The sequence below is a fragment of the Argopecten irradians genome, chromosome 9 (genome assembly GCF_041381155.1).
Source record: "Argopecten irradians isolate NY chromosome 9, Ai_NY, whole genome shotgun sequence".
Taxonomy (NCBI): Eukaryota; Metazoa; Mollusca; class Bivalvia; order Pectinida; family Pectinidae; genus Argopecten; species Argopecten irradians.
In genome coordinates this window covers 25,209,371-25,230,800 of record NC_091142.1, presented here as the reverse complement: position 1 = coordinate 25,230,800, position 21,430 = coordinate 25,209,371, and the positions used below count along the sequence as shown (strand labels likewise).

Here is a 21,430-nt window from a genome sequence, read left to right as displayed (position 1 = left end):
GTAGCCAAGTTGAACGGTTTTCGAGTTATAGCCCGGAAACGATACTAGGACGGACGGACGGACGCACGGACGCACGGACGGACAGAGCCCAAATCAATATCCCCCGCAAACGCGTTTCGCGGGGGATAAAAAATACCAAATGAAATGAAATTGAAGACTGTTACTTAGGGTCTCAACCATATTCATTTTAATACACATTATAGATGTTAATATAATGTTGCAATACTGGCAAAATTATTTCAAGTCCATATGTTGAAGGTCTTGTAATTCTCAAAATGTTGCAAACTTTTAGTGCTCAGAATACCAAATTAACAGTTTTCTTATTTTTTCTATTTAAAGATTACAGTACATATACCAATTTGTATCTAGCAACAATGTTTGACCGAAAATCAACCATAGGAAAGAAATTTATATATTATTTCTAACATGCACAAAAATATATAATATTTACTTCACTGTTAACCGACAACAGTTTAATTATTGGGTGCTCTTATGCTATAATGACATACATTTACATTATAATGTAACATCACGCTGATCTAGACATACCATCTTAGGATAAGAAAGCAGGAAAATTATATAATTATGATGAATTATTCATCCTAATGCAACTTTCAAAATATATTGTATGTTCTGTTAACTTAAAAAGGTCAGTCAAGTACAAGTAATACATTTTTAACGTTTTGAAATAATATTTGACATAAATTCCCTTACTCTTTGATAGGTAATTAACGCAGATGTTACATGTACTTTATATTATATAAGGTCACTTAACAGACATATATGGAAGACCTTGTTGAAAAATATCACGTTTCAACTAGCAAAAGGCTTATATTATTTCAAACTTTTAATCGAATTGGTGTAAAACTAAGTTGAAATAGGATAATTCCTTTTTGGATTTTTTTCTTTGATATTACTGAATGGGAAAGTTACTTCCATGTGAAATAAGTTTCAATGAATTTTGCTTGATTTTAGTATCAATCTATTGAAAATCTAATGAGATTGATACCAGAGATTTTAGATATATCAAGGAAATCTTTAAAATTCTTGAAATAAAATCCTTGCGAATTTAATTCAATTTCATTCATAGATTCTATTGTTATATTTTCATAGATATTACCAGAAGCATATATTATGTATATATGTATCTGATATTAAATCTGAACACTTATTGAAGTAAAAATTAATCAATATACATTTAGATAAGTATCAACACAGGTAACTTTTACAGGTAAATTTACCTGTTGGCATTGGGACTGCTTTTAGGAAAAAGACTATAACCACTGTCACAACAAACTACCCCACAGGTAAATCCAAAATGTTGGCGTTCAGAGATACACCTGCACAGTCTTACAAATGCAATTACACAAAAGCCCAAATGATTTTTTAGTGCGATTACATCTTTTCATGATCAGCACCATCATTTTCTGTATAACTTATTAATGTACCACTGTACCCATGCATACGTGTGTATTTATACTTCTGTGTGCACATTATATAACAACTGCTATAGACTGTACATTACAATCAATTTATGAAGGACAAAACTATTACATGTAAGAACAGGAGGACTGAAGAACAGCGGGAATTAAACTTCAATAATATTTCCTCTATGCTGGTATTGCTATTTATGATTAAAATGTTTAATTATATGATATTAGCCTTTTCAGTAATTACTCTGTTAATACATTTATTGTTTCCTTATGTTTTACAGAATGTCAGCATGCATGTATCATTTCAAACAGTCTAGGAGAAGAATTGTGTGAACAAAAAGAAGTAATTTTCAACTGTGGAAGCTTAAAGTGAATAGTCGGGCAAAGAAAACCAGTCTAACTTGCGTTCATTGGCCTTCCAAAAGTTCTCACATATTAATACGACGGTCAAGTTCTGCTTAGTTTCCCAGTTCTGACCATTAAAGTAAAGAAAAGTTGAAAGCATTGAAAGCGAGGCTGCTTGGAAATGTAACCACGGACATAGGGAGCCGGGAGGACGTTTTAGAATTCACAAACTTTAAATCAATTTCTTCAACAGATTTTGACGAGAGATTTTATTTTTCCATTTCATAAGAAATTATACTGGATACATGTACATTCACACCATTTTTACCGACTTTAGCCATCCTTGCCCGACTGCTCACTTTAATATTGTAATGATTTTCAATCCGAAAATAATTACTATCATCATCTTCAAATTCCTTATTGTGAATTTAACTGTAATATGATTTAAGCATATACCTGATATTTGTTTATATTCTATGACATGTACATGCTTGAAATGAAATGAATAAATAAAAGTTTATTTAAATCTAAAACACAATATGATATTAGCTGTTTATATTTTTTGTCAAAACATATTAAGCTTATCGTTCATAACACACTAATCATCACCTTCGAGACCATTTAATGAAAATCAATTAAACATTATTTGTATAACACAGGTCATCTTATGTTTCCCCCACCTTGACTATCAATGTTCCCTGATCACTCTGAAAGTATTGATTTTACCCTTTTTTCGGTCACCACATGAACTGCCTTTAAATCAATCACACCAATGAGACATACATTTACTGCATTCATTATAACACTGTAAGGCAATTCTGCAAGATCAGCGAACATTGTTGATTTACAGGCAAGGAGAAAATGTAGCGACAAGACCGGGATTCGATCCCGGACTCTCCGAACACTAGCTGAGTGCTCTACCGACTGAACTACCTGGTCATCGATAATCGACCCAGTCCAGTCCCGCTACACTCCTCCCTCCTTTTTTGAATACATACGAGACCCTTTCAAACACCACAGCCGTTGGTTATTTAGTTGGGTGCCAATTCTGTAACAGGAGAGAGAAAAAATGTAGCTCTTCCGACTGAGCTACCTGATCACCGATAATCAACCCAGTCTGATCCCGCTACAAATATTTATCTGGTTATTTTATCTCCCTTCCTATATTTAATCTACCTTTATGACTAATAATCTTACCTGGTGGAAAAGAATATTTTGTCTTACAAATCTTGACAAATTATGCACACTGTGATTGTTGCAAGCTAAACTACGTATCCGCTAGCTGATTGCTGTTGATTGTTAATGATCTCAAACACACTAATTACTTATTGTGCCAATTTAAGTAAATGTATTCTACTCTTTTCAAATATTCCTGATTACTATTCATGTGTAATATCTCAAAACATTGACATGTGCACGGAGTACGGCGGAGCAGACTGCCGATGTTTGAGACATCTGCTAGATATTTCAGTTTCAGGTTACGGTGGCCAATAAAAGAAAACAAACACAATGCGGTTTTCATATGTTATTTCTTCTAAATACAACACTTTTTGTGCAAGTTGTCAAGCGTTTATGGGGAATATTTTGCATTGAAATTGTCACCTTCATACATCGGTTTTGGGACTCCCTGTACATTGTTTTCCCCATTTTTTGATGCGCAAAATATACTGATAGTAGATTTTTTAAAGCATTTTCAGCCCTAAAAATTACCTGCGCAAAATTATACCAGTTTTTACGGTATATGGTATTGGAATGTATCCCAAACTTTTTATCATATTATTTGCCAATAACACTCTTATGATATCAGAAATATCTGATGGTCTACAACAAGTATTACATGAATTTTTACAATATTGCATAACATGGAAATTAGAACTTAAAGGCCCATTACCTTTCCGGAGCAAAATATAAAGGTTTCTTAAAAAACATTAATAACATCAGAAAATGCATACCGATGACCTAAAATAAGGTTACGACACCAAACATATGCAAGATTTCCTGCGTAATATATGAATACAGTGGAGAGTCAGTTCGCTGTTTTGCCGTCTGGCGCAGTGATAGTCAACTACCGCGCGGTATTTAGGACGACGGCGGAAACATAATACGACCCGCGTTATGAAAATAAAAATTTTATTTATTTTAATCAAATAGTTCAGAAGGTAATGATAAATGTAGTATTAACGATAAGTTAATAATTTTAAGCCTCTACAAAATTATTGATCTTGTTTTACATTCCCATTTTAAAAATTAAAAGCCGTTTCGGAAAGGTAGTGGGCCTTTAATATCAGAAAGATAAAAATTGTGATATTCTCAAGACGTAAATCGGTACAACAACACCAGTTGATGTTAGGGAATACAGAATTAGATTTATAAGAATTGTTTACATATCTAGGTACAGAAAATAATGTTAATGGTAGCGTTTTTAAAGAAAGGGGAAAAAACCTGCTGAACAAACAATTAAATCGGTGTTTGCTGTTTATAAGAAATAAAGGAATGTATCTCTTCCTGTTCATCTTAAACTGAAAATATTTGATTCACTTGTAATGACAGTTTTATTATACTCATCAGAGGAATGGGGATTTGAAAATAAAAAATGTTGTAGAAAAATTCATTTGTAATTTTGTAAAACGATCCTGAAGTTAAGAAAGTGTACAAACAATTTCATGGTCTATGGTGAGCTAACAAGTTATCCGGTTTGAATTGAAGTTCGGATACCATGTATATCGATCAACTTGCTGTTTTACAAAAGAATACTTACAAAACTTGTTAAAAGTAGACCAATTGACCAATTTATTAAAAAATCACATGGTGATATTGATAAGTCTTCGAGAGGACAGACATATTCTATATTTAAGACATTTTGGCATAGAAAAGTATGCCCCTTGTCTTTCTCTGCTGCAAAACAATACTTGTTATAACTGATACTGTGGTCCCAGGAACTTGATGACAATAGTCATTAAGAATGGATATTTTCATTAACATCATATTAACAAGGAAAATGCTAAAGGTGTTATAAAATCATTTGACATATAACATCATAGGAAATATTAGAATGGGCTTCCAAGATTTTAGTATGTGTCTCTTATTTTACACCTTGGTGTCCAAGGAATCCTCAAAAGTCCAAACTGGAAGGAACACCAGCCAAATTTATTTCTTATTGTACAAAACTACAGTAGTATTGACCTTAGAAATATATTCCTCCTATCCTCGAGACCGAGCCATTTAGTACTTTCAGTACTTTGATTCTGCTTTGAGTTTGACATACAGAGACAGAGCTATCAATGTCACAGATATTCCTAAATGTTATTTTGTTTAATGGGCATTCAGATTTTAATTCAATTATTTAAGAGCATTAGACATTTCAAGGCCATTTTGGTAATGGATTATTTTAGTTGTAGCTGGTGGCTACTTCTATTGACGAAATTTATTATTCATTTTACATTTACTTTCATACTACTTGTAATAACTACAACAATGATGAATACCTTGTTAAAAGACAAACACATAGAGAATGGAATATTTTTCAGCTTTCTGTGTGTGCCAACTTTGATTAGCGACCATCCAATTGTTTTAAATAGAAATTTTCCCATCCTACACTTTACCTTGTAGACAGGAAACCTGTCAGAGAGTTGCTGAGGAGCAGGGGCTGGAGTTTGTTCCTCCATTTGATCACCATGACGTCATAGCTGGACAGGTAAAGCCACACAACCTTCCAATACTAGAAGGATCAGAGATATAATGTTGTACATGAAGTATTCTAAACATTCTGGTCTATCTTTACCTTTATGCAAGGCTTTTGAGAAAGTGATTGAATGAACTGTTTTCAAATAAATGATTTTGAACTTCATACAAAGTAAAAGCCAATAACTCGGAAATGATGTTAAAATATTCAAATTGCTGCCATTTTAATGAGGAAATCCTGGACTGACTACTTATAAAATTGGATTCAAACTTTATGGTAGTAAGTGAGTTATTTGGAGCTTCATTTGAGAGACATTACATACGGTGTAGCCATTTTGTTGCGGGTCAAATATTTTGCAATTTCATTAATGAGTACATTAATGTTCAGCTGTTATAATTTTTTGCATTTTGGCTTTCAGGGTTTCTAAGATTTAGCTACTCCAAGAAAAGATTTAGTATGATAAAGATTATATTTATAATAATAATAGAAATAAACCTATTTTCGATCTTGCTTCAGGGTACCATAGGCATGGAGCTACTGAAACAAGCGCCAGACCTTGATGCTATACTTGTTCCTGTCAGCGGGGGAGGCATGGCCTCTGGTATAGCTATCGCAGCCAAGGCGATGAAACCTGACATCAAAAGTGAGTTATTTTTATAGCTTCCGAAGCTGACGATTAAATCCAATATTAAAAGTGAGTGATGCATTGACTTTTCTACAACTTGAATGTACATGTATATTGTGTCTGTAACTATTGAATAATGCTTCAGTAGTATGAGTAGTTACTTTAATTATCAATTTGTATCTTATGAATCTTGCTAAGTATGAAGCAAGGCACCAAAAAGGAATGACATTTATATATTGGAGTGACTCTGTGTGCATCCATTGTAAATGAACTGTTGTTAGTATAAAAGTAGTTAAATTCTTCTCCGAACAGCCTTCCGGCTTTCAGGGGTTGAGAATTATACTTTCAATTTATCTTGCATGTTCAAATGCAAATTTGTAAATGAGCCCAGATATTACCCTACGTGCACCGGGAGACTCTCCAGCTGTCATATAAAAATAATTAAATTATGCATTAAATAGAGGATCTTACACTGGTGGCCATGTAATATTGGAATTATTAAAATTTGATATACCCTTTTGATATCAAATTCATGTACGGGAGGCTAAATCTGGCTCGGATGTGATGTTTCTGTCTTAACAGAGACAATCGTGCAATAATATAACGGAGTATTGTGTCATTATTACCATGACATAACAGTATAGTGTTATTGCACACATGTCTTATAAACGTATGTCTTTTGATATATATGATATGGCCATATCACACGACTGTAAGACATGCCTGAACCATCCATTTATTTGATGAAAATGATTCTTTTGGTCTCATTGTGTATGGCTGTAAAATGTGCTTTGGCCGTGACTGTTAGTTATTTAAATGCATGTTTTTCTTTGTATGTAGTATATCTTGTGGAGGCTGAGGGAAAGATGTGTGAGAAGTCGTTACGAGCAGGTAAAGTAATTGTTAGTATTGAATACAAAATTATAAATAAATGTTAGGTCTATAAGGTATGTAATTGTTAGCAATGAATACAAGATAATTGTTAGCAATGAATACGAGATAATTGTTAGCAATGAACACTAGATTGATAAGGTTTAAGAACTATCGAATATGTAATTTTTAGCATTGAATACTAGATTAGGTATTGGGGTTATCAGTTATGCATTTGTTAGCATTGAATACTAGATTAGGTGTTGGGGCTATCAGTTATTATCCCCCGCCCAACGAAGTTGGCGGGGGATATACAAATGGGTTCTGTCCGTCCGTCTGTCCGTCCGTCCGTCCGTACGAATGGTTTCCGGAGCATAACTCTAAAACAAGTAGAGATATTTCCACGAAACTTCATACACACATTGGTCTTATGGTCTAGTAGTGCCTTTTGCTATTTTTAGGTTTTCATTTTTTGCATTTTTCTCGTAACCATGGAAACATTGCTGAAAATATCATATTTTTGTACCAGGTTCGTTTCCGGAGCATTTCATATTTTTGTACCAGGTTCGTTTCCGGAGCATAACTCTAAAACCAGAAGAGATATTTCCACGAAACTTCATAGACACATTGGTCTTATGGTGTAGTAGTGCCTTTTGCTATTTTAAGGTTTTCACTTTTTGTACTTTTTTCTGTAACCATGGAAACATTGCTGAAAATGACAGATTTTTGTGTAAGAATTGTTTCCGGAGTACAACTCTAAAACCAGCAGAGATATTTCCATGAAACTTCATAGACACATTGTTCTTATGGTCTAGTAGTGCCTTTTGCTATTTTAAGGTTTTCACTTTTTGTACTTTTTTCTGTAACCATGGAAACATTGCTGAAAATGACAGATTTTTGTGTAAGAATTGTTTCCGGAGTACAACTCTAAAACCAGCAGAGATATTTCCATGAAACTTCATAGACACATTGTTCTTATGGTCTATTTGTGCCTTTTGCTATTTTACGGTTTTCACTTTTTGTGCTTTTTTCTGTAACCATAGAAACATTGCTGAAAATATCATATTTTTGTAACAGGTTCATTTCCGGAACATAACTCTAAAACAAGCAGAGATATTTCCACGAAACTTCATAGACACTTTCTTTTTATGGTCTAGTAGTACCTTTTGCTATTTTTAGGTTTTCATTTTTTGCACTTTTTTCCGTTACCATGGAAACATTGCTGAAAATATCATGGTAAATGGTAAATGTTACTTTGCAAAACTCCACCCATCTTTGTGTATATAGTCTAATATAAATGTCAAGGCTGTATACCTGATTCAACAATTGCAGCCCCGCTCTACTTGAATTATACTCCATCTTTCTTTAGCTCAACTTCCTTTTTCCTGGTTTTTTTCCATACACATTAAGTCTCCACAATCAAACTTACTTCAGCTTTGATATCTCCATTGGCGGGGGATCTGAATGACTATGTCCTTGTGTAATTGTTAGCATTGATTTCTAGATTAGGTATTGGGGCTATCAGTTATGTAATTGTTAGCATTGAATACTAGATTAAATATTAGGACTATCAGTTATGTAATTGTTAGCATTGAATACTAGATTAGGTATTGGGGCTATCAGTTATGTAATTGTTAGCATTGAATACAAGATTAGGTATTGGGGCTATCAGTTATGTAATTGTTAGCATTGATTTCTAGATTAGGTGTTGGGGCTATCAGTTATGTAATTGTTAGCATTGAATACTAGATTAAATATTAGGACTATCAGTTATGTAATTGTTAGCATTGAATACTAGATTAGGTATTGGGGCTATCAGTTATGTAATTGTTAGCATTGAATACAAGATTAGGTGTTGGGGCTATCAGTTATGTAATTGTTAGCATTGAATACTAGATTAAATATTAGGACTATCAGTTATGTAATTGTTAGCATTGATTTCTAGATTAGGTGTTGGGGCTATCAGTTATATAATTGTTAGCATTGAATACTAGATTAAATATTAGGACTATCAGTTATGTAATTGTTAGCATTGAATACTAGATTAGGTATTGGGGCTATCAGTTATGTAATTGTTAGCATTGAATACAAGATTAGGTGTTGGGGCTATCAGTTATGTAATTGTTAGCATTGAATACTAGATTAGGTATTGGGGCTATCAGTTATGTAATTGTTAGCATTGCATACTAGATTAGGTATTGGGGCTATCAGTTATGTAATTGTTAGCATTGAATTCTAGATTAGGTATTGGGGCTATCAGTTATGTAATTGTTAGCATTGATTTCTAGATTAGATATTGGGGCTATCAGTTATGTAAGTGTTAGCATCCAATACTAGATTAGGTATTGGGACTATCAGTTATGAAATTGTTAGCATTGAATACTAGATTAGGTATTGGGGCTATCAGTTATGTAATTGTTAGCATTGAATTCTAGATAAGGTATTGGGGCTATCAGTTATGTAATTGTTAGCATTGATTTCTAGATTAGATATTGGGGCTATCAGTTATGTAATTGTTAGCATTGAATACTAGATTAGGTATTGGGACTATCAGTTATGTAATTGTTAGCATTGAATACTAGATTAGGTATTGGGGCTATCAGTTATGTAATTGTTAGCATTGAATTCTAGATTAGGTATTAGGACTGTCAGTTATGAAATTGTTAGCATTGAATACTAGATTAGGTATTGGGGCTATCAGTTATGAAATTGTTAGCATTGAATATTAGGTATTGGGACTATCAGTTATGTAATTGTTAGCATTGAATACTAGATTAAATATTAGGACTATCAGTTTTGAAATTGTTAGCATTGAATACTAGATTAAATATTAGGACTATCAGTTACGAAATTGTTAGCATTGAATACAAGATTAAATATTAGGACTATCAGTTATGAAATTGTTAGCATTGAATACTATATTAGGTATTGGGACTATCAGTTATGAAATTGTTAGCATTGAATACTAGATTAAATATTAGGACTATCAGTTATGAAATTGTTAGCATTGAATAATAGATTAAATATTAGGACTATCAGTTATGAAATTGTTAGCATTGAATAATAGATTAAATATTAGGACTATCAGTTATGTAATTGTTAGCATTGAATAATAGATTAAATATTAGGACTATCAGTTATGAAATTGTTAGAATTGAATATGAGATTAAATATTAGGACTATCAGTTATGAAATTGTTAGCATTGAATATGAGATTAGATATTAGGACTATCAGTTATGAAATTGTTAGCATTGAATATGAGATTAAATATTAGGACTATCAGTTATGTAATTGTTAGCATTGAATACCAGATTTAGGTATTAGGACTATCAGTTATGAAATTGTTAGCATTGAATAATAGATGAGGTATTGGGGCTATCAGTAATGAAATTGTTAGCATTGGATAATAGATTAAATATTAGGACTATCAGTTATGAAATTGTTAGCATTGAATACTAGATTAAATATTAGGACTATCAGTTATGTAATTGTTAGCATTGAATAATAGATTAAATATTAGGACTATCAGTTATGACATTGTTAGCATTGAATACTAGATTAGGTATTGGGACTATCAGTTATGTAATTTTTAGCATTGAATACTAGATTAGGTATTGGGACTATCAGTTATGTAATTTTTAGCATTGAATACTAGATTAGGTATTGGGGCTATCAGTTATGTAATTGATAGCATTGAATACTACATTAAATATTAGGACTATCAGTTATGTAATTTTTAGCATTGAATACTAGATTAGGTATCGAGGCTATCAGTTATGAAATTGTTAGCATTGAATACTAGATTAAATATTAGGACTATCAGTTATGAAATTGTTAGCATTGAATACTAGATTAAATATTAGGTCTATCAGTTATGAAATTGTTAGCATTGAATACTAGATTAAATATTAGGACTATCAGTTATGACATTGTTAGCATTCAATACTAGATTAGGTATTGGGACTATCAGTTATGTAATTTTTAGCATTGAATACTAGATTAGGTATTGGGACTATCAGTTATATAATTTTTAGCATTGAATACTAGATTAGGTATTGGGGCTATCAGTTATGTAATTGTTAGCATTGAATACTAGATTAAATATTAGGACTATCAGTTATGTAATTTTTAGCATTGAATACTAGATTAAATATTAGGACTATCAGTATGTAATTGTTAGCATTGAATACACTATTAAATATTAGGACTATCAGTTATGAAATTGTTAGCATTGAATACTATATTAGGTATTGGGACTATCAGTTATGAAATTGTTAGCATTGAATACTAGATTAAATATTAGGACTATCAGTTATGAAATTGTTAGCATTGAATAATAGATTAAATATTAGGACTATCAGTTATGAAATTGTTAGCATTGAATAATAGATTAAATATTAGGACTATCAGTTATGTAATTGTTAGCATTGAATAATAGATTAAATATTAGGACTATCAGTTATGAAATTGTTAGAATTGAATACTAGATTAAATATTAGGACTATCAGTAATGTAATTTTTAGCATTGAATACTAGATTAGGTATTGGGGCTATCAGTTATGAAATTGTTAGCATTGAATACTAGATTAGGTATTGGGACTATCAGTTATATAATTTTTAGCATTGAATACTAGATTAGGTATTGGGGCTATCAGTTATGTAATTGTTAGCATTGAATACTAGATTAAATATTAGGACTATCAGTTATGTAATTTTTAGCTTTGAATACTAGATTAAATATTAGGACTATCAGTATGTAATTGTTAGCATTGAATACTAGATTAGGTATTGGGGCTATCAGTTGTGTAATTGTTAGCATTGAATTCTAGATTAGGTATTGGGGCTATCAGTTATGTAATTGTTAGCATTGATTTCTAGATTAGATATTGGGGCTATCAGTTATGTAATTGTTAGCATTGAATATTAGGTATTGGGACTATCAGTTATGTAATTGTTAGCATTGAATACTAGATTAGGTATTGGGGCTATCAGTTATGAAATTGTTAGCATTGAATATTAGGTATTGGGACTATCAGTTATGTAATTGTTAGCATTGAATACTAGATTAAATATTAGGACTATCAGTTTTGAAATTGTTAGCATTGAATACTAGATTAAATATTAGGACTATCAGTTACGAAATTGTTAGCATTGAATACACTATTAAATATTAGGACTATCAGTTATGAAATTGTTAGCATTGAATACTATATTAGGTATTGGGACTATCAGTTATGAAATTGTTAGCATTGAATACTAGATTAAATATTAGGACTATCAGTTATGAAATTGTTAGCATTGAATAATAGATTAAATATTAGGACTATCAGTTATGAAATTGTTAGCATTGAATAATAGATTAAATATTAGGACTATCAGTTATGTAATTGTTAGCATTGAATAATAGCTTAAATATTAGGACTATCAGTTATGAAATTGTTAGCATTGAATATGAGATTAAATATTAGGACTATCAGTTATGAAATTGTTAGCATTGAATATGAGATTAGATATTAGGACTATCAGTTATGAAATTGTTAGCATTGAATATGAGATTAAATATTAGGACTATCAGTTATGTAATTGTTAGCATTGAATACCAGATTTAGGTATTAGGACTATCAGTTATGAAATTGTTAGCATTGAATAATAGATGAGGTATTGTGACTATCAGTAATGAAATTGTTAGCATTGAATAATAGATTAAATATTAGGACTATCAGTTATGAAATTGTTAGCATTGAATACTAGATTAAATATTAGGACTATCAGTTATGTAATTGTTAGCATTGAATAATAGATTAAATATTAGGACTATCAGTTATGACATTGTTAGCATTGAATACTAGATTAGGTATTGGGACTATCAGTTATGTAATTTTTAGCATTGAATACTAGATTAGGTATTGGGACTAACAGTTATGTAATTTTTAGCATTGAATACTAGATTAGGTATTGGGGCTATCAGTTATGTAATTGATAGCATTGAATACTACATTAAATATTAGGACTATCAGTTATGTAATTTTTAGCATTGAATACTAGATTAAATATTAGGACTATCAGTAATGTAATTTTTAGCATTGAATACTAGATTAGGTATTGGGGCTATCAGTTATGAAATTGTTAGCATTGAATACTAGATTAAATATTAGGACTATCAGTTATGAAATTGTTAGCATTGAATACTAGATTAAATATTAGGTCTATCAGTTATGAAATTGTTAGCATTGAATACTAGATTAAATATTAGGACTATCAGTTATGACATTGTTAGCATTCAATACTAGATTAGGTATTGGGACTATCAGTTATGTAATTTTTAGCATTGAATACTAGATTAGGTATTGGGACTATCAGTTATATAATTTTTAGCATTGAATACTAGATTAGGTATTGGGGCTATCAGTTATTTAATTGTTAGCATTGAATACTAGATTAAATATTAGGACTATCAGTTATGTAATTTTTAGCATTGAATACTAGATTAGGTATTGGGGCTATCAGTTATGAAATTGTTAGCATTGAATATTAGGTATTGGGACTATCAGTTATGTAATTGTTAGCTTTGAATACTAGATTAAATATTAGGACTATCAGTTTTGAAATTGTTAGCATTGAATACTAGATTAAATATTAGGACTATCAGTTACGAAATTGTTAGCATTGAATACACTATTAAATATTAGGACTATCAGGTATGAAATTGTTAGCATTGAATACTATATTAGGTATTGGGACTATCAGTTATGAAATTGTTAGCATTGAATACTAGATTAAATATTAGGACTATCAGTTATGAAATTGTTAGCATTGAATAATAGATTAAATATTAGGACTATCAGTTATGAAATTGTTAGCATTGAATAATAGATTAAATATTAGGACTATCAGTTATGTAATTGTTAGCATTGAATAATAGCTTAAATATTAGGACTATCAGTTATGAAATTGTTAGCATTGAATATGAGATTAAATATTAGGACTATCAGTTATGAAATTGTTAGCATTGAATATGAGATTAGATATTAGGACTATCAGTTATGAAATTGTTAGCATTGAATATGAGATTAAATATTAGGACTATCAGTTATGTAATTGTTAGCATTGAATACCAGATTTAGGTATTAGGACTATCAGTTATGAAATTGTTAGCATTGAATAATAGATGAGGTATTGGGGCTATCAGTAATGAAATTGTTAGCATTGGATAATAGATTAAATATTAGGACTATCAGTTATGAAATTGTTAGCATTGAATACTAGATTAAATATTAGGACTATCAGTTATGTAATTGTTAGCATTGAATAAAAGATTAAATATTAGGACTATCAGTTATGACATTGTTAGCATTGAATACTAGATTAGGTATTGGGACTATCAGTTATGTAATTTTTAGCATTGAATACTAGATTAGGTATTGGGACTATCAGTTATGTAATTTTTAGCATTGGATACTAGATTAGGTATTGGGGCTATCAGTTATGTAATTGATAGCATTGAATACTACATTAAATATTAGGACTATCAGTTATGTAATTTTTAGCATTGAATACTAGATTAAATATTAGGACTATCAGTAATGTAATTTTTAGCATTGAATACTAGATTAGGTATTGGGGCTATCAGTTATGAAATTGTTAGCATTGAATACTAGATTAAATATTAGGACTATCAGTTATGAAATTGTTAGCATTGAATACTAGATTAAATATTAGGTCTATCAGTTATGAAATTGTTAGCATTGAATACTAGATTAAATATAAGGACTATCAGTTATGACATTGTTAGCATTCAATACTAGATTAGGTATTGGGACTATCAGTTATGTAATTTTTAGCATTGAATACTAGATTAGGTATTGGGACTATCAGTTATATAATTTTTAGCATTGAATACTAGATTAGGTATTGGGGCTATCAGTTATTTAATTGTTAGCATTGAATACTAGATTAAATATTAGGACTATCAGTTATGTAATTTTTAGCATTGAATACTAGATTAAATATTAGGACTATCAGTATGTAATTGTTAGCATTGAATACTAGATTAGGTATTGGGGCTATCAGTTATGTAATTGTTAGCATTGAATACTAGATTAAGTATTAAGGTCTACCAGTTATGTCGCAAAAGTAATCTAGATGCAATATCTGGAAGGTATATTGGAAAATATCAGTCATTAAACATTAACTTTATTGTTATTGTCAACTGATTGTTTCTTTTATAGTGATTGTATGTCTACATGTATATCCTAACCAAAGTGTTGGAAATTTCTACTTCATGCTCTATATACCGGTACATCTTTAAATGTAATCTGTAAGGATAAGAATAATTACGTATGTAAATTCTTATATTGATGCATAAATCATAGCTTCTATCTATTTTTTGTATTTCATAAATGCATAATTAATGGCTATAAGATACAGGTAAACAATGTATTTATTTAATATTTGTCATCTCAACAACTAAAGATATTCCTTTTATTGGTATATACAGTAACTAACCACGGTAAACCAATATACACATCCTCGATACTCCAGGGGTTCCAATCACTTACGATCTCTACACCCTTGGACTATCTCATAGTAAAACTGGAGACATCAGAACAGAACAGGTAATTTAGTCATTTGGTGTACATCAAAAGAGCCGTATAACAGTACACTATGGTTGACTGTGTGGCTTTGATGTAAGGCGTCGGTCTCTCTGTAGTCTTGAAAGGAAATCCTTGCTGGCCTGTAATTGGTCAAATGTTTTCCGCTGAGGTGCTTTCAATTTTACTAGGAGATAGTCCAGGGGTGTAGAGATCGTAAGTGATCAGAACCCCTGGAGTATCGAGGATGATATATACAGTACATCTGTCAACATGAGCACAGCCGAGGACGAACGTTTTGTAGGTTAGACATAAGCGTGTTTCCTCAAATAGAAATAACATGTATGATATTGTTATTGGTCATATGATCATTTGAGGTTGTTTGCCCTTGCTATTAGATTCTCATTTCCATGACTTTTCCTGTAAAATATACACATTGAGTTAACTTAAAGGAAAATTGATTCATAAATCATTTAATCTGTATTCTAGATTTTTATCTAATTAATTATATTTTCTGCTTTTTGCAACATTTGCTGCAACGTAATGTTATATTATGATTGTGTAAAATTATCATCCCCGAACCAAAATACAAAGGGAGATAATTATGTGTCATGGAATGGTTTTGAAATTCATATAGTTTGTGTTAATTTTCTCCAATTTATCACTCTAACCTTTGCTTAGAGTTCTGTCATTCAAAACATCTCTGGGTATCATTGCCTCATTTTCTTTCATTGATACTTGTGCAGCAACATTCAATTGTTAGACAGTTTAACTTGTCAAAACCATGTATATGTCATCGGGACCAGCATTTGTGTCCAGTATAGACATGTTTCAGATTATACAATTTTTAATTATTATTTTGTCGTTGCATATTATGGAGTTGTCTCAATTGCACTAAACATGACGTAAAAATCAGTACCTACCCGCAAGAGTAGATGACTCCGTAATATGCAAATACAGAATACATTTAGAAAGAATAGACAGGTACTCATATCGGACAAGGGCTGGTATTGACAGTTTATATTATATATCTGGTACATACTTATATGATTTAAATATTATACAGACTGCATGTGTTATTTCTAAAGTCTTTATGCAATAATTATGGAATTATGTATTCTTTCAACATATCTCGTTTATGTTAAGTTTATTGGGAAATCTCGTGAGTAGCTTATAACTTATTTGAAATAGAATAAGTAACATGATAGCATTAAGATATGATGGATTTTGTGTAAAATCTGTAACAGAAAACGATGCAGAGAATATTCAGATAAATAGATATGTTTACAGAATGCGATCCTCAATACTCCAGGGATTACTATCACTGTCGTCATATTTACCCCTTGGATAACATATGCATGTCATAGAAAAAACTAAAGACAGTTCAGGAAAAAAATGAGCAATCACGGGCCTGCACAGACTTCATGTGAAGATTTACTGTACAGGGAGTGACATTCAACTTCAAGCCACAATGTTTGATTCTTTTGTTGTACACAAAGCCTTCAGTTTTTCTTAATGGCATATCTCAGGGGTGGATATGACGACAGTGATAGTAACCCCTGACACATCGAGGATGGACTAACGCTTGTCAGTGTATCCTTATATACATATGTAGGGGAGAGACTCTGGCCTAACCCTCCACGATTCCTTAACACAATCGCCGATGGAATCAGGATGCAGCATCTTGGCCACCTAACATTTCCCATACTCGTAGACCTTGCAGAAAAGGACGTGTTTTCTATTGTAAGTGATCCATTTAGCACTGACTTTGGTAATGTACTTTGACTAGGTGAAAGACTGTGGCCAAACCCTCCCCAGTTTGTTGATACGATTGCTGACGCCATACGAACACAACAGCTTGGTAACATGACGTGGCCTATATTGCTTAAATATGCTGAAAAAGACGTCTTTACCATTGTAAGTTATGGTTGGAAATCAGAACGGTTTATATCTGCTGATTTGGTTAGATCAGGCTTTTTCATCTCGATCAGGGTTTTGTTTTGGGTTTTTTTGAGGGAGGGAGGTTAATCCAAACAATATCTATTTTTCATGCAGACAGTTTTGGGGATTAATACATTGTAAATGTAAATTTTGAATAAAAACCTAATTCGGCCTACTATTGCCACTCATTTTAGTTTGGCTTTATTGTTTTGTAAAATTGTTTACATTACAAGCTTTTCAGGGAGAAGGGGATGGGGATTCAAGGCGTGTTCCTACTGAACAGTTACATCTAAAACTTCTTACTTAAACATTGTTATAAGGTTTCGATACCGTAACTGTAAACCAAATTTCTTTCGCGGCTACTTAATTTCGCGATTTCCGTTTCAAAACATTTTCTTTGAGATTAGTTTCACAGATCTAAAATTGAATGGAAATATCTTTGAATTCAATGGTGCAAGAATTGTGGAAGATATCAATTCGTGGAGATGAACATTTGCTTGTTTACCTCGGTGGCGAAATTCGCGAAAATAGATCGCACGCGAAAGTGGTTTACAGTATATGAAATGTTGAATTCGATGAAAACAATTATTTATTTGTCTTTTGAATTTTTTAAAGAAATTCACTCAAAGACAGTTGTAGAAGATGAGGAAATGTTTCACTATTTTTCAGAGTGATGCAGACATGATAAAAGGAATGAAGTTTGCTTTTGAAAGGATGAAGGTAATCATTTATTTTTCTCTAATTTAAAACAGTTTCTATTTACATCTAGCTTACATTTTTGTTTAATTATAGGAAAAATTGTTTAATACGGAGTGATTTTGTTTGTCTTTCATAAAAAAAGATCAAATTGTTGTGGTTTAGTCTTATTCAATAATTAGATACAATTTTGTAATTCTTGGACGATATTTGTTTCAGAATAATTCAAATTGCAGAAGATAGATCTAGACATTCTACCCAGAACGTTTATTAATATTTGAACACCCGTAGCCTATCTTTATTTGATTTCTATTCCAGTTGGTGATCGAAGCAGCGTCAGGAGCAGCCGTAGTAGCAGCCATGTCGGACAAGCTTGCTGCCATGGACAAGGATATGAAAAATATTGGTGTAATTCTGTGTGGGGGTAATGTAGATATCGACAAGCTTCCATGGTACTAAATCTTTTAATAAACACAAATCTTTTAATGAACACTGTGCTATCCGGAACATATCTATAAGGTTGTATTCTGATATTGCATTATTATAAACTTTTTTGACGGTATGCAGAATTAACGCTCTTTATATTCATCTCTATAGAATCTACACAAAATTCTCAACTTGCATTTTTCAGTTAATATTTGTCATGAATTTAAAGAAGTTCCATCGCCGACAGAGCACAAATAATACTAATCATTTGAAGAATGCTTGATATTTAATCGTGTATATATATGCCTATTAACACAAAAATACATATGAAATAAATCGTTTTGTTTTGGATGCGAGCGCAATAAATACTGCATTCCACTAAAGGCCATAAAGCCATGGACTTTTTCGGGATGAATTTATGTTTGACATTTTATCTGAAGGAAAATTAGACGCTCCAACTTTTAAATTGTGGTAATGGTAAAAAGCAACTTCTGTAACTGAAAAAATACTTATTCGTCAACTTCTGTTTTTGGCAGAGAAAAAAAAACTTTTGTCAGCCGTGAAGCATCTTAAATATGACTCTGTGGCTGGTGGCTGTGCCACTAGATCAAGTGTGTTCTCTAGTTTGAGTATATATTTCAGGGTTGAGTATTTTATGATAACCGATACATGATATAATGGCAATTCAAAATTTTTTCTTCGTATAAAATCTGCCTAAAACGAGGTTGATTCTGCAGAAAGAAACATATTTCAGAATTTCAAAATTTGCTGTAAAATTTAATACCAGAATCTGTCATATGAGGAAACGTATCAATCAGTCCCTATGTTCATATTTTGAACCTCATTTTCAGGGTTTATTATTAATCTTTATTCTGGACTGTTAACAGTTGTGATATTTTTGATGTCAGCATTTTGAATTGTAATTTCAACATTTAGAATATTTTCAATTGAAAAGTAACCATGTTGAATCTACAATATCCTCATTTTTATACTGTTAACATTTTATATATACAATATATTGTATAATAACACTTGTCCACCTTTAAAAAATTCATCTGTCAACAGTTTTGAAATTAGTTCTACCATGTAAGTATTTTCACTTACTGCTATGGTGTAAATAACTGTGAAGATTATTACCATTTTTTCTAGTAATGGATGCCATGGAAAACTTGTGGTGTGTCCCGATCGGAACCGCCAATTTTCCTTTTTTATGAACATTGAGATAGTAATATCTTGCCAATTCCCAAATAAATGTACAATGTTAATATATTACTATGAATTTTAACATGTTTAATGTTGTTAGAATATTAATCTATTTTTGATACACTATGTTTTAACCATGTTCTTGATTATTCCAGTTTTATACATGTACAGTTATATATAATAATAGTGACGTGCCAGAAGAATCTTAAAGGGACAATTCACTCACGCTAGTTCTTTTACATAATCAAGAAGCAAAATATGGCATAATTGTATTGTTCTAAATTTCTTATGAAACATATAACATAAGATATTGACAAATTCCACGTCATTGTTTAGTATTTTAAATGATACCGTTAAAATTACAAATCGTTGATCAATACGATTAAGCATGTACAATATGTACGCTGTACCAATATCCGAGCCAAAGTCACGCACGTTAAACAAATGAACTACATAACCACTGTGGAGGTGATATAATGATTTTTTTAGGCAAGACAATTCACCTAATAAGGTAAAGACACTTCTTTCAGAGCGATTTGAGCTGTTTTAGACAAAAGTAGCATTACTCTACGAGCAAGGGACTGGGTTCGGCATACAAGATATTCGACCACAATGTGTAATGGCGGACAGCGAGTGAGTTTGAACATTTCACACGCATTTCACCACCATGGGATTTTCTGACATATTACAGTAAAACCGACTGATCTAATTTCCATTAGAACTGGGGGTTTTCTGATATATATACAAATTTTAATGTTATCGTAGAATGAATTGTCCCTTTAATAATTTTGACTTTTTTTATTTTTCATGTTTTTAATTTTCCAATTAAAATAAATGCCATAACAGGTATTTGCATGTTATTCTACAGTCGATTTAAAGACACATCAGATGTACTTTTTCAGAAATTATAAACGAGCAATAATAAATGACAGTACATGTTTGATAAACTTGTGTACATCTTTTAAAAACAAAATATTGAAAAATCAAACGCGAATTGATTAAAATAATTACAAATTTGAAAAACCCCATAATAGTTTCATGTATATTCATTATGGTATGACTGAATTTTTTGGCATTTAATGGTCATTTACGATGATTTTATATTAATTACTAACCAGTATTAATTTGTGATATTATAATTAATTGTGCAATATATATATGAAAGGTGCTCATTGATATACTTCATTATTCCATAAATATATTAAATGGGTCATATATATTTATTTGAATAAAATCAGTAATAATACAGCTTTTTCGTGTTATACTTCACTAGCAAAAGGAACGAACAGTCTTCACGCTCTACAGTGGGAGGGGGTTATGGGTAAGAATGATATCATATTTTTGGCGAGGGTCACCTCGCCATTGTGATCGTGGTTGCAAAATTCTCTTGCAGTCAATTTCCTCAATATGATTGGCTTAGAAATTGCTCGCAGATACTAGCGCTCCTAGCGGCAGTGTATTCAACAACTTAGATTTTACCGGGAATTTTAAATAGCAAATTTTGAATATGAAAGTTACTGAAATAAGCGTATCTGTAACGTTGAAATCGGAATAGTATATTACGGCTTTCATATCCTTACTATATACACTATCCAAAAGATCTTCTGTTCGAAAATT

General features: G+C 31.4%; 1 protein-coding gene across 7 annotated transcripts in view; it reads left to right on the top strand.

Moving 5' to 3' along the window:
- Nucleotides 1-21,062, top strand: part of LOC138331870 (serine racemase-like) — an 88,482-nt gene extending 67,420 nt beyond the window's left edge. For 5 of the 7 annotated variants that reach the window (XM_069279704.1, XM_069279705.1, XM_069279702.1 and 2 more), the window contains exons 4-9: nt 5,388-5,472; nt 5,977-6,103; nt 6,926-6,976; nt 17,337-17,464; nt 18,158-18,208; nt 18,503-21,062. In XM_069279704.1, the coding sequence (XP_069135805.1) occupies nt 5,388-5,472; nt 5,977-6,103; nt 6,926-6,976; nt 17,337-17,464; nt 18,158-18,208; nt 18,503-18,643 (583 nt within the window). In that variant the 3' untranslated portion in view covers nt 18,644-21,062. Of the gene's footprint in view, nt 1-5,387; nt 5,473-5,976; nt 6,104-6,925; nt 6,977-17,162; nt 17,291-17,336; nt 17,465-18,157; nt 18,209-18,502 lie in introns of all 7 variants that reach the window. The other 2 variants (XM_069279703.1, XM_069279699.1) reach the window with 1 other exon arrangement.
- The last annotated feature ends 368 nt before the right edge of the window (nt 21,063-21,430 follow it).